Source organism: Actinia tenebrosa, unplaced genomic scaffold, assembly GCF_029948245.1.
Source record: "Actinia tenebrosa isolate PJP-AT-01 unplaced genomic scaffold, QUT_ActTen_1.0 PGA_scaffold4__44_contigs__length_22323623, whole genome shotgun sequence".
NCBI classification, from domain to species: domain Eukaryota; kingdom Metazoa; phylum Cnidaria; class Anthozoa; order Actiniaria; family Actiniidae; genus Actinia; species Actinia tenebrosa.
In genome coordinates, this window is record NW_028292581.1 from 21,432,027 (window position 1) to 21,449,428 (window position 17,402).

At 39.9% G+C, this 17,402-nt stretch overlaps 1 protein-coding gene across 1 annotated transcript in view; it reads left to right on the forward strand.

The window, feature by feature from the left end:
- LOC116303251 (phosphoinositide 3-kinase regulatory subunit 4) overlaps positions 1-17,402 on the forward strand; it is a 31,163-nt gene extending 13,761 nt beyond the window's left edge. Inside the window, exons 13-29 of the mRNA XM_089036370.1 lie at positions 343-477; positions 1,229-1,366; positions 2,173-2,264; positions 2,869-3,054; positions 3,397-3,583; positions 4,188-4,325; positions 4,900-5,122; positions 5,905-5,968; positions 6,570-6,629; positions 7,925-8,055; positions 9,749-9,833; positions 10,927-11,033; positions 11,989-12,093; positions 12,607-12,732; positions 13,506-13,663; positions 15,037-15,212; positions 16,235-17,402. Coding sequence (XP_088892496.1) covers positions 343-477; positions 1,229-1,366; positions 2,173-2,264; positions 2,869-3,054; positions 3,397-3,583; positions 4,188-4,325; positions 4,900-5,122; positions 5,905-5,968; positions 6,570-6,629; positions 7,925-8,055; positions 9,749-9,833; positions 10,927-11,033; positions 11,989-12,093; positions 12,607-12,732; positions 13,506-13,663; positions 15,037-15,212; positions 16,235-16,442 — 2,319 coding nt within the window. The 3' untranslated portion in view covers positions 16,443-17,402. The remainder of the gene's footprint in view (positions 1-342; positions 478-1,228; positions 1,367-2,172; positions 2,265-2,868; positions 3,055-3,396; positions 3,584-4,187; positions 4,326-4,899; positions 5,123-5,904; positions 5,969-6,569; positions 6,630-7,924; positions 8,056-9,748; positions 9,834-10,926; positions 11,034-11,988; positions 12,094-12,606; positions 12,733-13,505; positions 13,664-15,036; positions 15,213-16,234) is intronic.

Sequence of the window (17,402 nt, forward strand, 5' to 3'; positions counted from 1 at the left end):
AAAATGATACACATGTTGGATTAAGGAGCAGCAAAAGAAGTACTCGGTAACAATTAATCTTGGTGTAAGAGAAAATGAACATTTCCTCTCGCTTGTCGTATATAATCCTTCACAGAAACTACGAGAATTTTGATATAAAAATGGTTGGGAAAAATTCTTTCATTTTGTACAATTTCTTTTTACGTGTAAATGATAACGACACGTTAACCATGCTTTGTCTTCCTCATTCAAGTTGACCTTGATCACCTCCGAACAGAAATACGAAATTATATTTGTAAATTATTTCATACTTGAAACTTTGGAATAACCCCTCTGATGCTTTTTTTGGCCTTCCGTCCTCAGGGCTTGAGTGACACAGAAGAGTTTGTAGTTTGTAAAGCCTTGAATGCCTTGACTTGTATAGCTGAGCTTGGCTTGCTGAGGAAGCCTACGCTACTGGAACTTGTTTCAGAGATTGTTCCTTTTCTCTGTCATCCGGTAAGCTATGTTATTCGCCATAATCACTGAGCCTGAGGGGAATAATTGTTTTAGTATGATGTTGGACTAGAATATCAGAGAAAAGTCAAAATTAAGGATAAAAAAACGTTTTAGTATTACTTCGATCCTCTGGCAAACTTTGGAAAACCTCATATAATCACCACCCGAGCAGTCATAATCGTCTCCACTATAAACACTCGTCGCTTGACCATTCACAGCGCGCAAAATAGTCTAAAATTATACTAAAGACGTATATTTTAAATCCATCACTCCCTACAAGGTGCCCTCCCGTGAGGATTGCTCCACACGCACTACTACTACTACCATTAGCATTAACAACACACAAAGCTCAACTCGTGTTGATTTTTACTGAGGAAAGAAAACTTGAGAACCCGGAGAAAAAGCCTCTTTGTAATTGAGAGAACAAGACAAACTTAACTCACACATGCAGTTCACTGGAGATATGAACTCGCGACTCCAGGCTTGAACTGCACGGCGGGAAGAGACAAACAGCGCTTGTGGTGACTTTTGACAGAAGTAAGATAACCTAATACAAGCTTACGGCACATGCACTAGGGGCTGGGAAGTACGAAAATTAGGACAATTTTACTAGAAGAAAAATTTCGCATCCGGGCACTTTTTGGCCTCACTGAAGGCTGGTAAAGTGGTTTATAAGATTCATGATTCAGAGTGTTGAAAGCACAGGGAGCCCAATTTATGAAAATACTTTAATATTCTGTTCGTGTTGTAGAATATGTGGGTTAGATATGGTGCTGTGGGATTCGTAGCAGCCGTAGCACGAACCCTGAACGTAGCAGATGTGCACTGTCATTTGTTACCTTTGCTGCAGTCGTTCCTCAAACAACCTGTTATACAAGTTGACCAAGAGGTAAGAAACAGGATCTTACATGATTCTTTTCGACCTGTGCTGAATAATTTGCCACTTTGTTCCCTTCAAACCTACCCTGGGGTGTAGACGTTATTTATTTTCTCTCCAGCAACCACATGAAGATTAAGTGAGAATTCTTTTCGTATTCAAGCAGTGAGCGCCAAAAACTATTTTCTTGAAGAAAAGCTGTTGTACAAGGCTAAAATATCGTTATTCAGAAAGTTTGGAAACTTGTTTGGAAGTGGAGATGACCGATGAGAGTGGAATCAAAGTGTTAACCCAAAGCAAAAATTTCATTCGAAAATGAGGTTTAGGCCTTCATTTGCTTATTGCCCATATATTTTCTATAAAAAAGCCTGACAAAGATACATTCTAACACAAATGCAACAAAACATCTTTGTACAATTGAAAATACCGCTTCAAACAGGCATTTTATCATAGTACATAGTTTCTAACTGTTTAAAAAAGGTTTTGAGCGTTGACCCAAAACGGAAATTGGGATCAAAAATTCATACTAGTTTTTGGCGCTTTTTGTCATTATTGCTCGGTATTGAAAAAAATTTCCTCTTCATAGAAACTCTGAAGCTCAGAGCACTTGAGCCCTTCCAGATGATAACACTTGCTTCAGGAATGACTAGTACTTAGAATGACCTCGGTACTTCTAGTGACTTAACTGCCAGATATGAATTTTGAGTGGGGCTTCATTCCAAAATCAGTGTACTTTTTATGTGAGGAGCGGAAATCATGAAATAGCACACCGTCTAACCCTACGATCTGCATGTACCTCACATTCTATGCTTCTATAGGTCATTCTTGTAAGCTTGCTGAAAGAACCAATCAACAGAGCTGTGTATGACTTCGTCATAAAGTCGCCACAGATCGGCGTGCTGTTTGACAGGTAATGAAGATATTACTAATGATAATGATAACATTTGCTTTGATGAGTTCGAAACTGGCATTAGATGGAAAAGATCTGTAAGCGTCCGTGCCCATGAGGCTTGGCGATCTATAATCTTTCAAAAACCCTCTGGGCTGATCAAGGTAAGAGCACGGCCAACTCACAGATCGGAACCTGAAACAACCTCTGGGTCGATCGATATAAGTCAGGACACGGATAACCCACAGATCGAACCCTGAAACTACCTCTGGACTGTCCAAAGTCAGGGCATGGCTAACTCACAGATCGGAACCTGAAACAACCTCTGGGCCGATTGATCTAAGTCAGGGCACGGATAACTTACAGTTCAAACCCTGAAACTACCTCTGGACTGTCCAAAGTCAGGGCACGGTTAACTCACAGATCGAATTGGAATTTAGCCGGTAGTAGGTTAGCATTATGGTCCTTTATCACGCGGCAGCCATTTTTGTTTAAACAATAAATTCCACCACGCGTATAGCCTCGCATTCAAGGGCTTGAGAACAAATTTATTCGTTTAAAACAAAGGTTTTTATTTTGATGAGAATGAATAAGATCCATCTTATCATGGTTTTGTATTTGACAGTCTTCAAGAACGTCAGCGACGGCGCAGCATCTGTCGCAGTGGTCAGCGGCCAACCTACCCCGAGACTGAAGAAGTCCTTGTTCCTCTGTTTCGAAAACTCCATTCACAAGGGGTGACAGAACAAGACGAAGACAAATTGCTGTACCTGAAGGACATTATGCTGAAACTACATCGAGCCAAAGTTAGGTACTCACTTGACTGTTTTTTCATTTGCACATTGTTTTGTTGTGAAAGAAATTACTCTGATACCTACTGAATGAAAACGAGAACAAAAAGTTGGTGGAAGAAGTACAAAAAAATAAATAAAACTAGGTAAAAAATGCCCACGCATAAAAAGTGAGAGTCAGCTTTCTTACTAGCTTTGGTTTGAACTGCAGGAGACTGAAATAAACTGATCCATAAACCTATCACGTGTTGGTTTGACAACAGTCAAACTGGTCACGTGTTGTTTGAAATCAGGCATACACTGATCACGTGTTGCTTAGAAATCACCCACAATCTGATCACGTGTTGGTTTGAAAATTTAAGTGCTTCAGATCAGCCCGATATGAACGACACAACAGCAGAGGGCGAGATAGACCTGAAGATACGAGGTAAAGGTGTAATCAAAAGACATGCTGAGCTGTCCAAGACAAACGATAGCAAGCTTGAAAATACCGGGACCAATAAGAAAGGGAACAACAAGAACAAGAAACAACCAGTCGATCTTCAAATGGTGAGGATTATTTACTGATTCACTCGACATGTCAGCCATTAAAATCGACATCCGTGGCTGACCGGAAAGATACATTGTTTTCCTTAGTGTATTATTAGGTGCATAACTTTAGATTATAGTTATTGAAAAGATAAGTGGAAGAAGGAAGGGAGGAAGGAAGGAAGGAAGGAAGGGAGGCAGGAAGGAAGGAAGGAGGGAAGGGAGGAAGGAAGGAAGGAAAGGAAAGGAAAGGAAAGGAAGGAAAGGAAGGAAGGAAGGAAGGAAGGAAGGAAGGAAGGAAGGAAGGAAGGAAGGAAGGAAGGAAGGAAGGAAGGAAGGAAGGAAGGAAGGAAGGAAGGAAGGAAGGAAGGAAGGAAGGAAGGAAGGAAGGAAGGAAGGAAGGAAGGAAGGATAAATTTGCTAGAAAAAGAGCCTGAGAAAAACCCTTGATTCAAGGAAGGTAGAGAATAATGGAGAGGAGCTATGAAGATCTGGGATCGAAACTAATGACGATTGCGAAGGAGACTAGGGAGAGACCTCAACAAATTCTAACAGAATTAAACTCCCCAGAAGTGTTTTTTTTATTCGCTTGTAGCCGATCTTGTATTTTATTGGACTATTCTAGAATGCTGAGTGGCATCAGATGTTCGGCTCCACCGAATCAGGAACACAAACGTTAAATCGAAGGGACATGGCATTATCCCAGAATGCATCGCGGCCCAAATCACCTCTTAAAAAGACCGTGTCAGTACCAGCCAATCAGGTAGAACACTGCTGTGCATCTGACATGAATGTTAGCAGTCTGCCTTTGGGCTACTACTTTGGTGCACTACGTCTGTGTGTTTTTCTCAGATATCTCTGAGGCGAGTGCACTACGTCTGTGTGTTTTTCTCAGATATCCCTGAGGCGAGTGCACTACGTCTGTGTGTTTTTTCTCAGATATCTCTGAGGCGAGTGCACTACGTCTGTGTGTTTTTTCTCAGATATCTCTGAGGCGAGCGCACTACGTCTGTGTGTTTTTCTCAGATATCTCTGAGGCGAGTGAACTACGTCTGTGTTTTTTCTCAGATATCTCTGAGGCGAGTGCACTACGTCTGTGTTTTTTTTTGGGATATCTCTGAGATTTTCCTGCTCCTGGGTTCAAGTTTGACTTTAAAGTGCACGTTACGTCATAGCCGCCATCTTGGTTGACGATAACAAATCATTCCTAAATAGCTTCTCTTGTTAGATCAACCAACATGGCGGCTGTTTCATATGTCAAGGGATTCTTAGTCACATGGTTGCACACACTGTCTTGCGATAGTCATATTATCTTGGTATTTCATATTTTTTCACAGACATCTGTCCCAAGTGAGCGACCTCGCAGTCCTTCAGGACCCTTGACTGCACCAGTCGTACCAGCGCGTTCTGAATCCATGGCCTCCCTAGGAAAACAACAGTCAATGATATCAGGCCCTCAGCCCCTCGATGTATCCCAAATTACCATGCAAGCACGGTTTGCGGATTGTAAGCTGGAGCTGCGTAAACTTGTTCATCACAAGAGAGATCAGTTTGCAGCAGGTAGGACCTTTAATCGAGACCCGGCAAAGTGAACTAGAACCTCTAATGGAGGTGTGACTTACATCGTCTAAACTCGCCATTTTACATGAATTTTTTTGAATTTCGATGATAAACATGTCCCGGGTTTTGAATTCAGCCCCGCTCTCCCCTCTTATTATCAATGCTGAATTCAAAACCCGACATCAAACAATAGAAATAGAGCGTGGTTGGTTTTTAAACGAGAATAAAGGGGGGGGGGGGGGGGGGGGGGGCAGGGGTTTTAGAGGGGAGTGTCATCAGTTTTATTTTGAAAGCTGTTTTCCTTTTGACTTAATAGGGGCACGAGTGAAAAACGTCTGCGCATGTCTCAAACATGCCTAATAAATTGGACTTCACAGAATGCCAAAACTTAGTGTCCATGCTTGAAACTTAAGGCTAATTCTTTCATATTGTGTTTGTTAATACAGTATCGTGGTCTGACAAAAGTATATACTCGCGAAATTGTTTGCATACATGGAGAAAACAAACATTTATTTTCTCACTCAAACTCTTCAAAATTCTTAGAAAACGTGCTGAAGTGCACGCATGCGCAAACGTTTTTCTCTAGTGTCTTTAATAGAAGGGTCATAAACTTCTTACTGAAGGGAAAGGGGTGGGCCTATGACCTTTTTAGATCTTGCCTTTACAACTGTTTGATCCAGCCAGACAGGGCAACGTTGTTTCCAGGTATAATGTTTGATTTAGTTACATCTACAACTGGTACTGGCCGGCCACAAATGGGAATGTAATTGTAATCTCTTTAGATATGAAAGAAAAAGATATCATCAGAAGTGTCCTGTCTGAAAGCAAAAAACCTCAACAACAAAGGTATTTACAACTGATCATTATTAATAAAACATACTCATTAATTATACGATGGTTTTAGGTGATATACCGCGAAATATCCCACGAGGCAACGGCGATGGAAATGGTTTCGTTGAATACAAAGAACATTGATTCAGTCTCAACACTAAGATCCATGTTCTTGACAAGATCGAAGCAGAAACACAAGTCATTCCAGCTATTCTTGGATTTTGGAGTGACCTATTTCCCATCGCTTTTCGCCTATCGCCTATCTCTTTGGCGATGACAACCTTTTTTGAAATAGGTATATACACAGTCTCTCAGGTGACGAAGTGTGTTTACAAATGACAAGTGGGATATTTCAAGGTGTACAACGAGAAAGTATTGTATAACTATTTTATGTCACACCATTAAAAATACCTAGACATTTATATACCCAAGAAATTCAAAACAGCGCAATGCCTGATGGGAAGAAACGGTGGAATACCACCTAACATGCAACATTCTTCTTGCATTCTCATTGGCTGTTTTTTGATAAATTATGATATGCTAGGACTACCAGTTTGCCGTGTAGTTTGTCAATCGTACAGAAACAGCTTTAGAATATGAATATTTTTATTTTCAGATGGTCTCCGAAGGGACAACTGGTGGCTCATCTTCACGAACACAAGGCTGCTATCAACAGGTTTGTTATTATCCTTCCTATTGTTAGACTGAACGTGGTCCGCAAATGGAACATTTACTGTCGTTTGCATTGCTACGCGGCCACCCCAGCCATTTACACGCGTGTGATATTCAAAAGGCGCCAAAACTTGTCGATTTTTTACAAGTATTACGAGCCACACTCACCGGGCGGATCCAAATGCGTGTAAATGACGTCATCGTGTTTGATTGACGTCAGTCTATTGCAAAGTGCACGTCGCGATTTTTGTCTGGGGTGGCCGCGTAGCAATGCAAACGGCGGTAAGGCGACACTAAAAATCGCCTTATGCATTAACTTGCGGTAGCATATTTTTGTGGTGCCAAAAACAGCCACCTAATAGTGATTTGCCATAAAATTTGATCAAGAAGAACATTTTTCGAAAGTATGTGAATTCTAGTCTTGACAATAAATTTCTCCTGACAAAGAAGTTTAATCGCAAGTGCAACTGTAAAATACTCTTTCTTTGCTTTTGCAATGCTTTGCAGTTTAGTCTGAACTTAATGCTAAAATCAAGCTTTAGTGAATGGTGTTTATCGTATATTTTTGTTTATTACACATTTAGGGTCGATATCAGCGTGAATAAAAACCATATCAGTGAAGTGATACGATATCACTTCACGGTGAACTGGAAATTGTAAATTTTGTCATTTTATCGACCTTAAATGTGTATTATAAAATAATTGGGATACTACGCGCGCTACGATTGGTCGAAAACCATGTTTGATGAGAGTTTATAAAATAATTTGGATACTACGCGCGCTATGATTGGTCGAAAACCATGTTTGATGAGAGTATCAAAACACGCTATCGTCATTTTTAATCTATCGCGCGCGTCTATTGGTCAGTTTGAATAATACGGCACGTAAGGAGAATTTACTTAGACTTTGCTTTTTTTCGATCTTTTCGCGTGTTTGTTATTTTATAAAACAAATCAAAAACAGTTTTCTGTGTTTGATACTCTGATCAAAACACTTGGGATGTTGGGAGAACACTCGAGAAGCTGGAAACCACTCCGCTACGCGTCGTAGTTTCCTACGCTCCTCTCGTGTTCTCCCAACATCCCGCGTGTTTTGATAAGAGTATCAAACACGGAAAACTGTTTTTGATCTGTTAAATAAACAAATTATCACATGTTAAAAGCCTATCTTTTTTATTTACTCGTACATATCATGTCACTAACTCCCTCACGGACTCGTTCGTTCGCGATATGATATGGAAACTCGTAAATAAAAAACGATATCAAGGTCTTAACATGTGATATTTTCTATATACCGTAGAATACAGTTGAGTCAGGATCTTCAGTACTTCGCTACAGCATCAGACGACGGGTCAGTCAAACTATGGGATCTGCAGAAACTTGATGGTACAAGTTTGATTAATAAATCCAGACAAACATACAGCCGACAAGGTATGGCACATGTAGAACTGTTTTATGTTACCTGTATGTTACTTTACACCACCCCAGCGGCCCTTATCCCTGTCCCTAACTTTGGTGCCCGTAATTTTAATCGACGGAAGCACGTTGACTCGTTTGCACGTTGACACGTTTGCACGTTGACACGTTTGCACGTTGACACGTTTGCACGTTGACACGTTTGCACGTTGACACGTTTGCACGTTGACACGTTTGCACGTTGACACGTTTGCACGTTGACACGTTTGCACGTTGACACGTTTGCACGTTGACACGTTTGCACGTTGACACGTTTGCACGTTGACACGTTTGCACGTTGACACGTTTGCACGTTGACACGTTTGCACGTTGACACGTTTGCACGTTGACACGTTTGCACGTTGACACGTTTGCACGTTGACACGTTTGCACGTTGACACGTTTGCACGTTGACACGTTTGCACGTTGACACGTTTGCACGTTGACACGTTTGACACGTTTGCACGTTGACACGTTGACACGTTTGCAGATTGACACGTTTGCACGTTGACACGTTTGCACGTTGACAGGTTTGCACGTTGACACGTTTGCACGTTGACAGGTTTGCACGTTGACACGGGTGCACTTGATATTTGAACTTCGGTTGAAAATCTACAAAGCTTTTCGCTGTTATATCACAGCGTGGGACAATCACAACAGAGCTAGGCTCCAAACTAAGTGAAAGCCCAAAGATCGAATTAGAATTTAGGAGTTGATTTTTGAGGAGGGAGGAAAACCGGAGAACCCGGAGAAAAACCCTCGAAGCACAGGAGAGAACCAACAAACAACTCTACTCACATACGACATCGAGATCGGCAGGACTCGAAGTCGGGTCGCGTTGGTGAGAGGCGGCGCATTTGCAGCGCACGCCACCCGTGCTTCCCAGTAAGATGTTCAGTTTTTACATCAATGCCTCCCTATCACGCGCTACATCGTACAAATTTGTAGTCGCGACAAAATAGAGGCTTTTGATCATTACGTGGCGGCAGCCGTGTTAGATAGCAGGAACATTACAATCATTTTACAAGGAAAGAATCCAATTCCCGAGAGCAAAGGGATTTTTTTGTTATGCCATCTAACCACAGGCAGTCCAAGCTGTATTATGAACACCGGCACGTGATGGTGCAAAGCCTCTAATCTATAGGGTTTTGGTAGACGGCAATCAAAGTAATTCCATGACATTATTGGAAAACACTCCACCGAAAGTTTTCAAGGGCACGTGCCTATGTAATGTCATGGAAACGCCTTGATTGAACGTCCACCAAATTCCTATTTTGGCAAATTGTATAAGATTTCGAGCGTGTCATGTGAAGCACTGGCATGGAAGACCTTGATGTGGCGGCCATCTTGAATCACAAGGCATTCTGGGTGGTCCAGGGGTCAAATATACAAAGCTTTGTTACGAAAATGGCGCAGATTGACATTTACGGTTAACAACAAAACAAATTTACAAGAGATGAATTAAAATAAATGGACAGTTCCACAATGAGAAAATTTCTCAAATATCGTGGGGTCGTCATTACAGCATCTTTGTTTTGTTTTGCCCCATGGACGACACATAATGCCTTGCGATTCAAAATGGCCGCCGTAATGGTTGAATTAGTCCTTTTCAAAAGTTTGCATGTAACAATATACGATTGTGACCCCAAGTCTTTGCTTATTTGTTTAGGATTCAAGATGAAAGCCCTCGTGTTCTGCGAGAGCTCAAGTTCTATCGCTTGTGCATCAAACGAAGGAATTCTCAATGTTTTCAGGTAACTGAGCACGGAATAAATAGAGGATATTACATGGGCGCGAGGAGATACGAATTTTATCTTCGAGTGTTGAAAAGATCTCTCACGAGTGAGCGCAGCGAACGAGTGAGAGATTTTCAACACGAGAAGATAAAATTCCTATCTCCAAGCGGCCATGTAATATTCTGTTTATTATATAATTATCAATGAAGTATGTTTTGGCTTTTCCAGGCAATTCTTTCCGTGTATTTTTGAATAGCCATCGCAATGGTGTTATTTTCACACGTGAAAATAACATGTTATTTTCACGTGTGAAGATATCAATTTTTCGAAATAGAGAAAAATAGATATTTCATTGGTAATTATATAATAAATAGGGGTATTTCACTGAAGAGAGAGTACATTTTATATAACTGTAAAATACATAGTGAGTATTAAGGGTTATTGTTTGGGCTAGAGTAGTCTTTATAGAGACTCAGAGGAGGATCCAGGCTTATCCCATCGTTCATTACCAGTGAGATACGGGACCTCTTGAATAAAGCTGACCAATCAGATAACAACAAAATAGACAGAAATTGAACAGATAACAGCATTAGCCAATCAGATTATCACGTTCTCACGCTCTTATGATATCGATGCGCTATCTGATTGGCCGGTTTAAAATATTGAAGTAAATGTCGCAATATGATTGGTTAATGATACTAGTTTATCATAGTAGTCTCGGTTGGTGTATCCGCACAGTAGTAGAAGCAGAAGTATCATCAGAAAGAGATGCACATAAATGTGGCTAAATGAAATTTAGGCGAAGTTAAAATCGAGACAATGCATGCTGCTCAGCGGTCTTCCTAACAATGTGCGGGAGGGACCCAGGGCATGATCAGGGGCTTACTTGCTGTGTTTGCAGTGCTGGTGGATTTGCACCAAGAGTTGAAACCAAAGAAAACAATAAACTCGCAAATGCTTTTGGGATAGCCCTGGATCCTTCTCTGATAGAGACTGTTTTCCCTGATAAAAAGACCAAAAAAACAAGGCTAATCCAAGCGATGCATCAGGCAAATATAAACCCAGGGCTTATTTTCGGAGGTTTATGACATTTGATTTTGGTTTTATTCAGAATCGAACAAAGTAACCAACAGCCTTCAGGAAAATTACAAGTCTACCAGAAGAAAATAAACCCAACCGAAGAAGGACACGTGGTTGACATGGCTCATTTTGACACAGGTAAGATGCTTTGTGAGCTTTGATGTACATTGGCTATTTTTAATCGACTGCTATCAGTGGAAGCCGACGGCGCGTACTTTACCCCTCGGTCCATCAGTGCTCTGTTTTAAATAAGAATAACGCACTAGAGGGAAGTCGAGACAAGTATGTACGATCAAGGAGGCCACAACTACTGACCATATGCTTTGCTGTCCACGTACTAACCATCTTAGCCAACACTTGTACAAAGATATTGACTTCATTCCCTCACGATTCCAAATACCTTTTCAGGAAGATAGAAATTTCAAAACAAGATTTCATTTATTAAAACACGTGCCTTGTCCTCGTACCAAGTTTACCACCGCTATAATAAAGTATAATCGTAATAAAAACATCAACATTTAATCCTGCAAGCACTGACACAATGACGATTGACCTTTCGTGTACCGATAGCTCATGTATATTTGCTAATAATCAACTATGATTATCTATTACATATCAAACAATGAGTGTCAAAGCTCTCTTTCCCGGTCTTAAAAAAAGGGACTGGGGAAAAGCTTGTTTTTTCCGTATTTTTTGTAGTTTTTTCTTGTTTTTCGACTTCGCCAAGCTCGTAAATCTCTCAGCCGTTTCGCCAGCCGACGAACACGCTTGTCCGCCATCTTTGACCTCAGGGTAAAGACCCGCAATCTAAATATGAAATTATATGATTCCATATATGGAGTGACCTTTCTTAACTCCAACTCCAACTTTGACACTAATGTATGGAGCAAAACATGATATGTATTCAATCTTTTTACTTAAATTCTATTTCCCCGTTCGCTGCGCTCACTCGTGAGAGATCTTTTCAACACTCGAAGATAAATTTCGTATCTCCGCGCGCCCATGTAATATCCTCTATTTATTATATATTCATCGTTTGGTATCACGAGAAATATAATTTGTTGACGTTTGACATCTATTATATTTTTGGTAGGTTCACAATCAGTTCTCACGTATGCCACGTCAAATGGTTATGTTTGTGGATGGGATCTACGCTCGGCCAGTATGGCCTGGAAGCTAGAGAATGATGCATCACGTGGTAAGACGTTATTGCCATATTTTTACACGCTGACTGATATTTGTGCGAGTCTCATTAGCATTATGCACTACTTAACATGTCTCTTAGCAACAGCAACTCCTTCAAGTTTGCATTTAAAAAACTTTTTTGCTGTTTGAACTTTTTTCTTCAGTATTTTGAAAATTGTACTGTTAGAGGCTGCAATTGTCGCTGCAACAAAATCTCCAAGGGGCATTTTGACGAAAATCCGTCCAAATTGGAAACTGATTATTCCTAGTTCAAGTAATTTCAGTAACGATGAATATGGATGACTTTCAGGAACTACTTTACCAAGTGCCCCTCTTTTTCACAATGCAGCACAACGCCTAGCGAAAAAAAGTAAAACATGTTCTGTGTGTTTTCAGAAAGCATTCGCCCTTCAACCGATCAAAAAGATAGATTTATAGCTGTTTTATAATTGCTGCATGTGCTAGATAAAATATTCAATACGAATACCTCCAAGATATACTCTTCTGTCACATACATTTTTTTAAGGTTTAGTCACATCATTTGTAGTGGATCCATGTCATTGTTGGTTGGTAGTTGGTACAAGTACAGGCAACATGGTTTGCTGGGATCTGCGCTTTCAGCTTCCCATTACAAGTTTAGCACATCCTTCAGGTCAGTAACATGCAGTTGTAGAGCGCATTCAATTTCCATAAGTGGTAAGTTTTATTGTGTATGTTTTTGTCTCGTTACACTGTAATGGCTTCCCATTGTTTTTCTATGAATCATCCAATCACGATGCGTAATTATGGCTACGGTAAGATAGATATCGCTATATTACCTGAGTACGAATATGCCATATCGTTTCCCCCTTATACGAAACCACTAAAAAAGATTAAGTTACTCTCGTACTAGCAGTTTCGAATATGACTGTGAAAAAGTCGGTGCCGTATGCGTGCCTTGCCGCGACTGTCATGTTTCCTAGAATTTTGATTGGGGAATTTCTCGCGCAATGTGATTGGTCTGGCAGTTCCGTGACAGTGGGTTGACTGCATCCAATCCGTGTTCAAGCTTTGTTTCGGGAATTTGATTGGATGGAGCGGAGTAAATTCTCGTGCAATGTGATTGGTCTGGCAGTTCCGTGACATTGGGTGGACTGTACCCACGCCGTGTTCAAGCTTTGTTTCGGGAATTTGATTGGATGGAGCGGAGTAAATTCTCGTGCAATGGGATTGGTCTGGTGTTGGCCTTGCCGTGCAACCACCTTTCGTGCCGTGAGCTTTTCACAGTCATACGAAAACTACTCTACCATAGTTCAGCTGTCAGCAGTTTGGGTCAGTTTTCTTTGCGTGGACTCATCAGCGTCGCCTTATGTGACTTCAGCAACATAAGAATATTTGATTGCAGTCTCAACTGTTATAACAGCAGTTTATCTGTTTGTCTGATAGGGGCAAGGATTCGTAGATTAGCAACTCACCCAACAGAACAGTCCTGGGTAGTATCAGCTGTACAGGGGAACAATGAAGTGAATATATGGGACCTTGAGACAGGATCTAGAAGACAAACGCTTTGGGCCAGCAATACACCGCCTTTGTCTCAAACACAGGTACATACATGCTTGCATAGGATCCTCTAACATTGACATCAATTTACTTTAAGAGAGAATTCTTTTCATATTCAAGCAGTGAGCGCCAAAAACTATTTTCTTGAAGAAAGGCTGTTGTACAAGACTAAAATCTCGTTATTCAGAAAGTTTAACTTGTTTGGAAGTGGAGATGATCGATGAAAGTGGAATCAAAGTGTAAACCCAAAGCAAAAGTTTTATTCAAAAATGAGGTTTAGGCCTTCATTTGCTTATTTCCCATATATTTTCTATAACAAAGCCTGACAAAGCAACATTCTAACACAAATGCAACAAAACATCTTTGTACAATTGAAAATAGCGCTTCAAACAGGCATTTTATCATAGTACATCCGTTTCTAACTGTTTAAAAAAGGTTTTGAGTGTTAAAACAAAACGAAAATTGGGATCAAAACTTAACGAAAGTCTAGTTTTTGGCGCTTTTCGCAATTAATTCTCATTATTGTAAAAAATTTCCTCTTAATCTTCAAACATTACGAAATTGAATTACTTTGTAACAAAATAGCGGTGAGAGCGCTCGCCTCTCACCAGCGCGACCCGAGTCCCGCCGGGCTGGTTCTCTCCTGTGCTTCGAGGGTTTTTCTCCGGGTTCTCCGGTTTTCCACCCTCCACAAAATCCAATTCGATCAGGGAACGAGTTTGTTTGGCTATTTAACGCTGCCCTTGTAAAAACATGGACAATTTTGAATTTGCATAAGACTTTCGTACGATTTTGGCCCGATTTTATAGTCTGTACAGCGAATCAAAATATGGCGACCAACATGAATAACTATTGTTCTGGACTGACAAGCCTCACATACATTATAAAAACGCTTTAATGTTTCCACTTAAACACGAGGCTAGTCAGTCCAGAACAATATTTTGTTATTTAAATTGGAAGCCATATTATGATTCGGTGTATAATCTGCTAATTAGTGCAATGCGTCCAAACGTGACAACCGCATATTTAGGAAATGCCGTGCTTAAAAAATTCCTTTCTAAAACTATATTTGTCGTAACCTATTCATAAGAGCTTTAAAATTATATAGTTTTTTAATGGTTTTATTTAAAATATTGATCAGAGACGGTGATAAACGAGAGACGACACGAGTGAAAAGCGTCTGCGCATGCTCTGAATCCGTATGCAAATTAGTCAAATCATGTGTAAATTTGACTTTCAAACATGCCTGATAAATTGGACTTCGCGAAATGCCAAAACTTAGTGTCCATGCTTGAAGCTTAAGGCTAATTCTTTCATATTGTGCCTGTTAATACAGTATCTTGCACGCATGCGCAAACGTTTTTCTCTAGTGTCACGAGAGACACCATTTACTAAAACATGATTTTGTTTTTCTAAGGTTTCACCTCATGCAGTGCACGCCTTGTACTCAAGTCTTCCTGATACCAGCCCATACATTATTACAGCAGGATCAGACAAGCGTATTAGAATGTGGGATCTAGCATTCCCTGAACACTCACAGATGGTAGCAGGAGCAGCTACAGACAACCTTAGCAATGTTGTTCTGCAGTACAAGTGAGTTGAGTCTTTAAGGCCCTTAATCTATCTTGCAGCTTTTGCAATGCAATGCTGACGAAAGTAGAATGCAACGCTTTCTTAGTCTGCGATAAAACCGTAATTGTCAGCAGGGATATGGAAGTGCTGCGCTTTGATTTTGATGGTCTTTCGCGACATTGATTGCATTTCAGGTTGCGGGATAGATGTTACACGCTGTAACTTGTATGCTCGCAACGTTGCGAAACGTAGAAGCAATTTTACGCGAGGCCATTTTCCTTGCAACGTTGCTTTGCCAGTTGCAGAGGCGTGTTACACTGCAATCTTTTCTGCAACTTGCAACGCAACGTTGCAAGGAAAATTGCCTCGCGTAAAAAGTCATTTATCCTGGTACTGACTTTCTAGGGTGACGAGTTCAATCTTAGGATCAATTCAATCAAAGGATGAGCGTGAGTGAAAGTAACCTGCAGTGTAGTCCACAACAACAACAGTCTTACTGAATGCTTTTCTCACCTAGATGACTACACTTATCCTGGAATAGACTTTCTAGGATTCTAAATATATTATAGCAAGTGTTTGTTACAATATGACAAGAGCAGATTTCGTGACTGTCAAAAACTGACTTTACGTGCCGTGACCGTGCTGTATATTGTTCGAGTATTTTTATTGCACAAGACCAGGAGTGATCTCGAATGCTGTGGTTGGTTCAAAGGATGTTGTCAATAGATCTTATTCTGTTTCAGACCATGTGTCATTCCCTAGAGTATCATTTCTTTGTTTATACGGTTGCGCATGAGAAGACACATGAATGTGGATACAACTCAAACAAAGAATCTTATTTTCAAGAGAATGACACATGGTCTGAGATGGGAAAACATTCCACTACAATGAATAAGGTCTGTTTCAATATTTTCGTGGCAATATTTATTCTTTTAAAGAGGATTGTTCCCGATGCTTGTGATAGTCCATTTAGAATCTTACCTCACCCATCCATTCTAAGAATAAATGTTCTATAAAGATTAAAGCTCTATTGTTTTTACTAGGTCTCGTTTAATAGATGGAACAGAAGTTTTCCAAGAGGTCTACTGTAAACCAAGACAGGGAGCAGTCCATGAGGACATGCCGAGAAGGGGCCCAGAACAGCCTTCTGTGGGACACCATGAGTGCATAAATGATTTAATAGTGTCTAAATCACCACAAAATTTTATTATTACTGCTGGGAGAGATGGTGTGGTGAAGATATGGAAATAAAAAATGGGAAATAGGTCTAAGAATATTTGAATTACGGATATTATAGCAGTATTATAGCAGTAAAAAATTACAACTAGGGGAAAAAATCATAAAGCAAGAGGAACATATAGACTGATGCTTTTGAGAGAGAAAAACATACTTATAACGATCAGTTAGACGTGAGTGTGGAAATTGTAAAATTGTAGCAAGAAAATGTTATAGAAACGAATTATAGAAAGGGAAGTATAGTACTGGTAGAGTGCATAACCATATATCTGTGAAAAAGTTAACAAACAAAAAATTACAAATTAGTACATGGTGTTGTAGGTTTATGGAACTTGATAATTTGTACAAACTTTTTCACGGACATATGGTATGTATTCTAGTAACTTTGACAGTCTCAAAGAAATACTGATATTTAGTATCAGTTCTTGGCCTTATTCATGGGTAATGGAGATGTGTTTTTACAACTAGGCCATTGCTTTTAATTTTGAACAACACCCCTAAGTCATTGAGAATAAGGCTTTGCACTTATTCAACTGTTTCATTGGTACTATTTAATTATACTAATAAGTACTATTTCTGAGGTCTGACCTTACCCCAAGGATTTGCACTCACTTTTTACCCTATATCTTAAATTTCCATTATATTCTAATCCTTATGCCACAGAAGATTTTAGAAATGTGCGTGTTTAGGTGTGGTCTATCATTAGTGATTATAAATCAAGACCTATATCTTTATATTTGTGGGTGTGATTTTTAATATTGGATATTACTGTAGTATAGTCCAACAGGTAATTAATCAAGGACAAAACCAATACGACATAGTTAAAAGATTTAATATTTAATATGTACAGAAAGGTAGTGATTTTCCATATAACAAAATATTAACATTACAAAACTGAAAACAATTTATTTTTTGAGAATGAGTATGTATGGTTTCTTTTAGTTGAATAAAAAATATAACTGTCTCCATTATTAA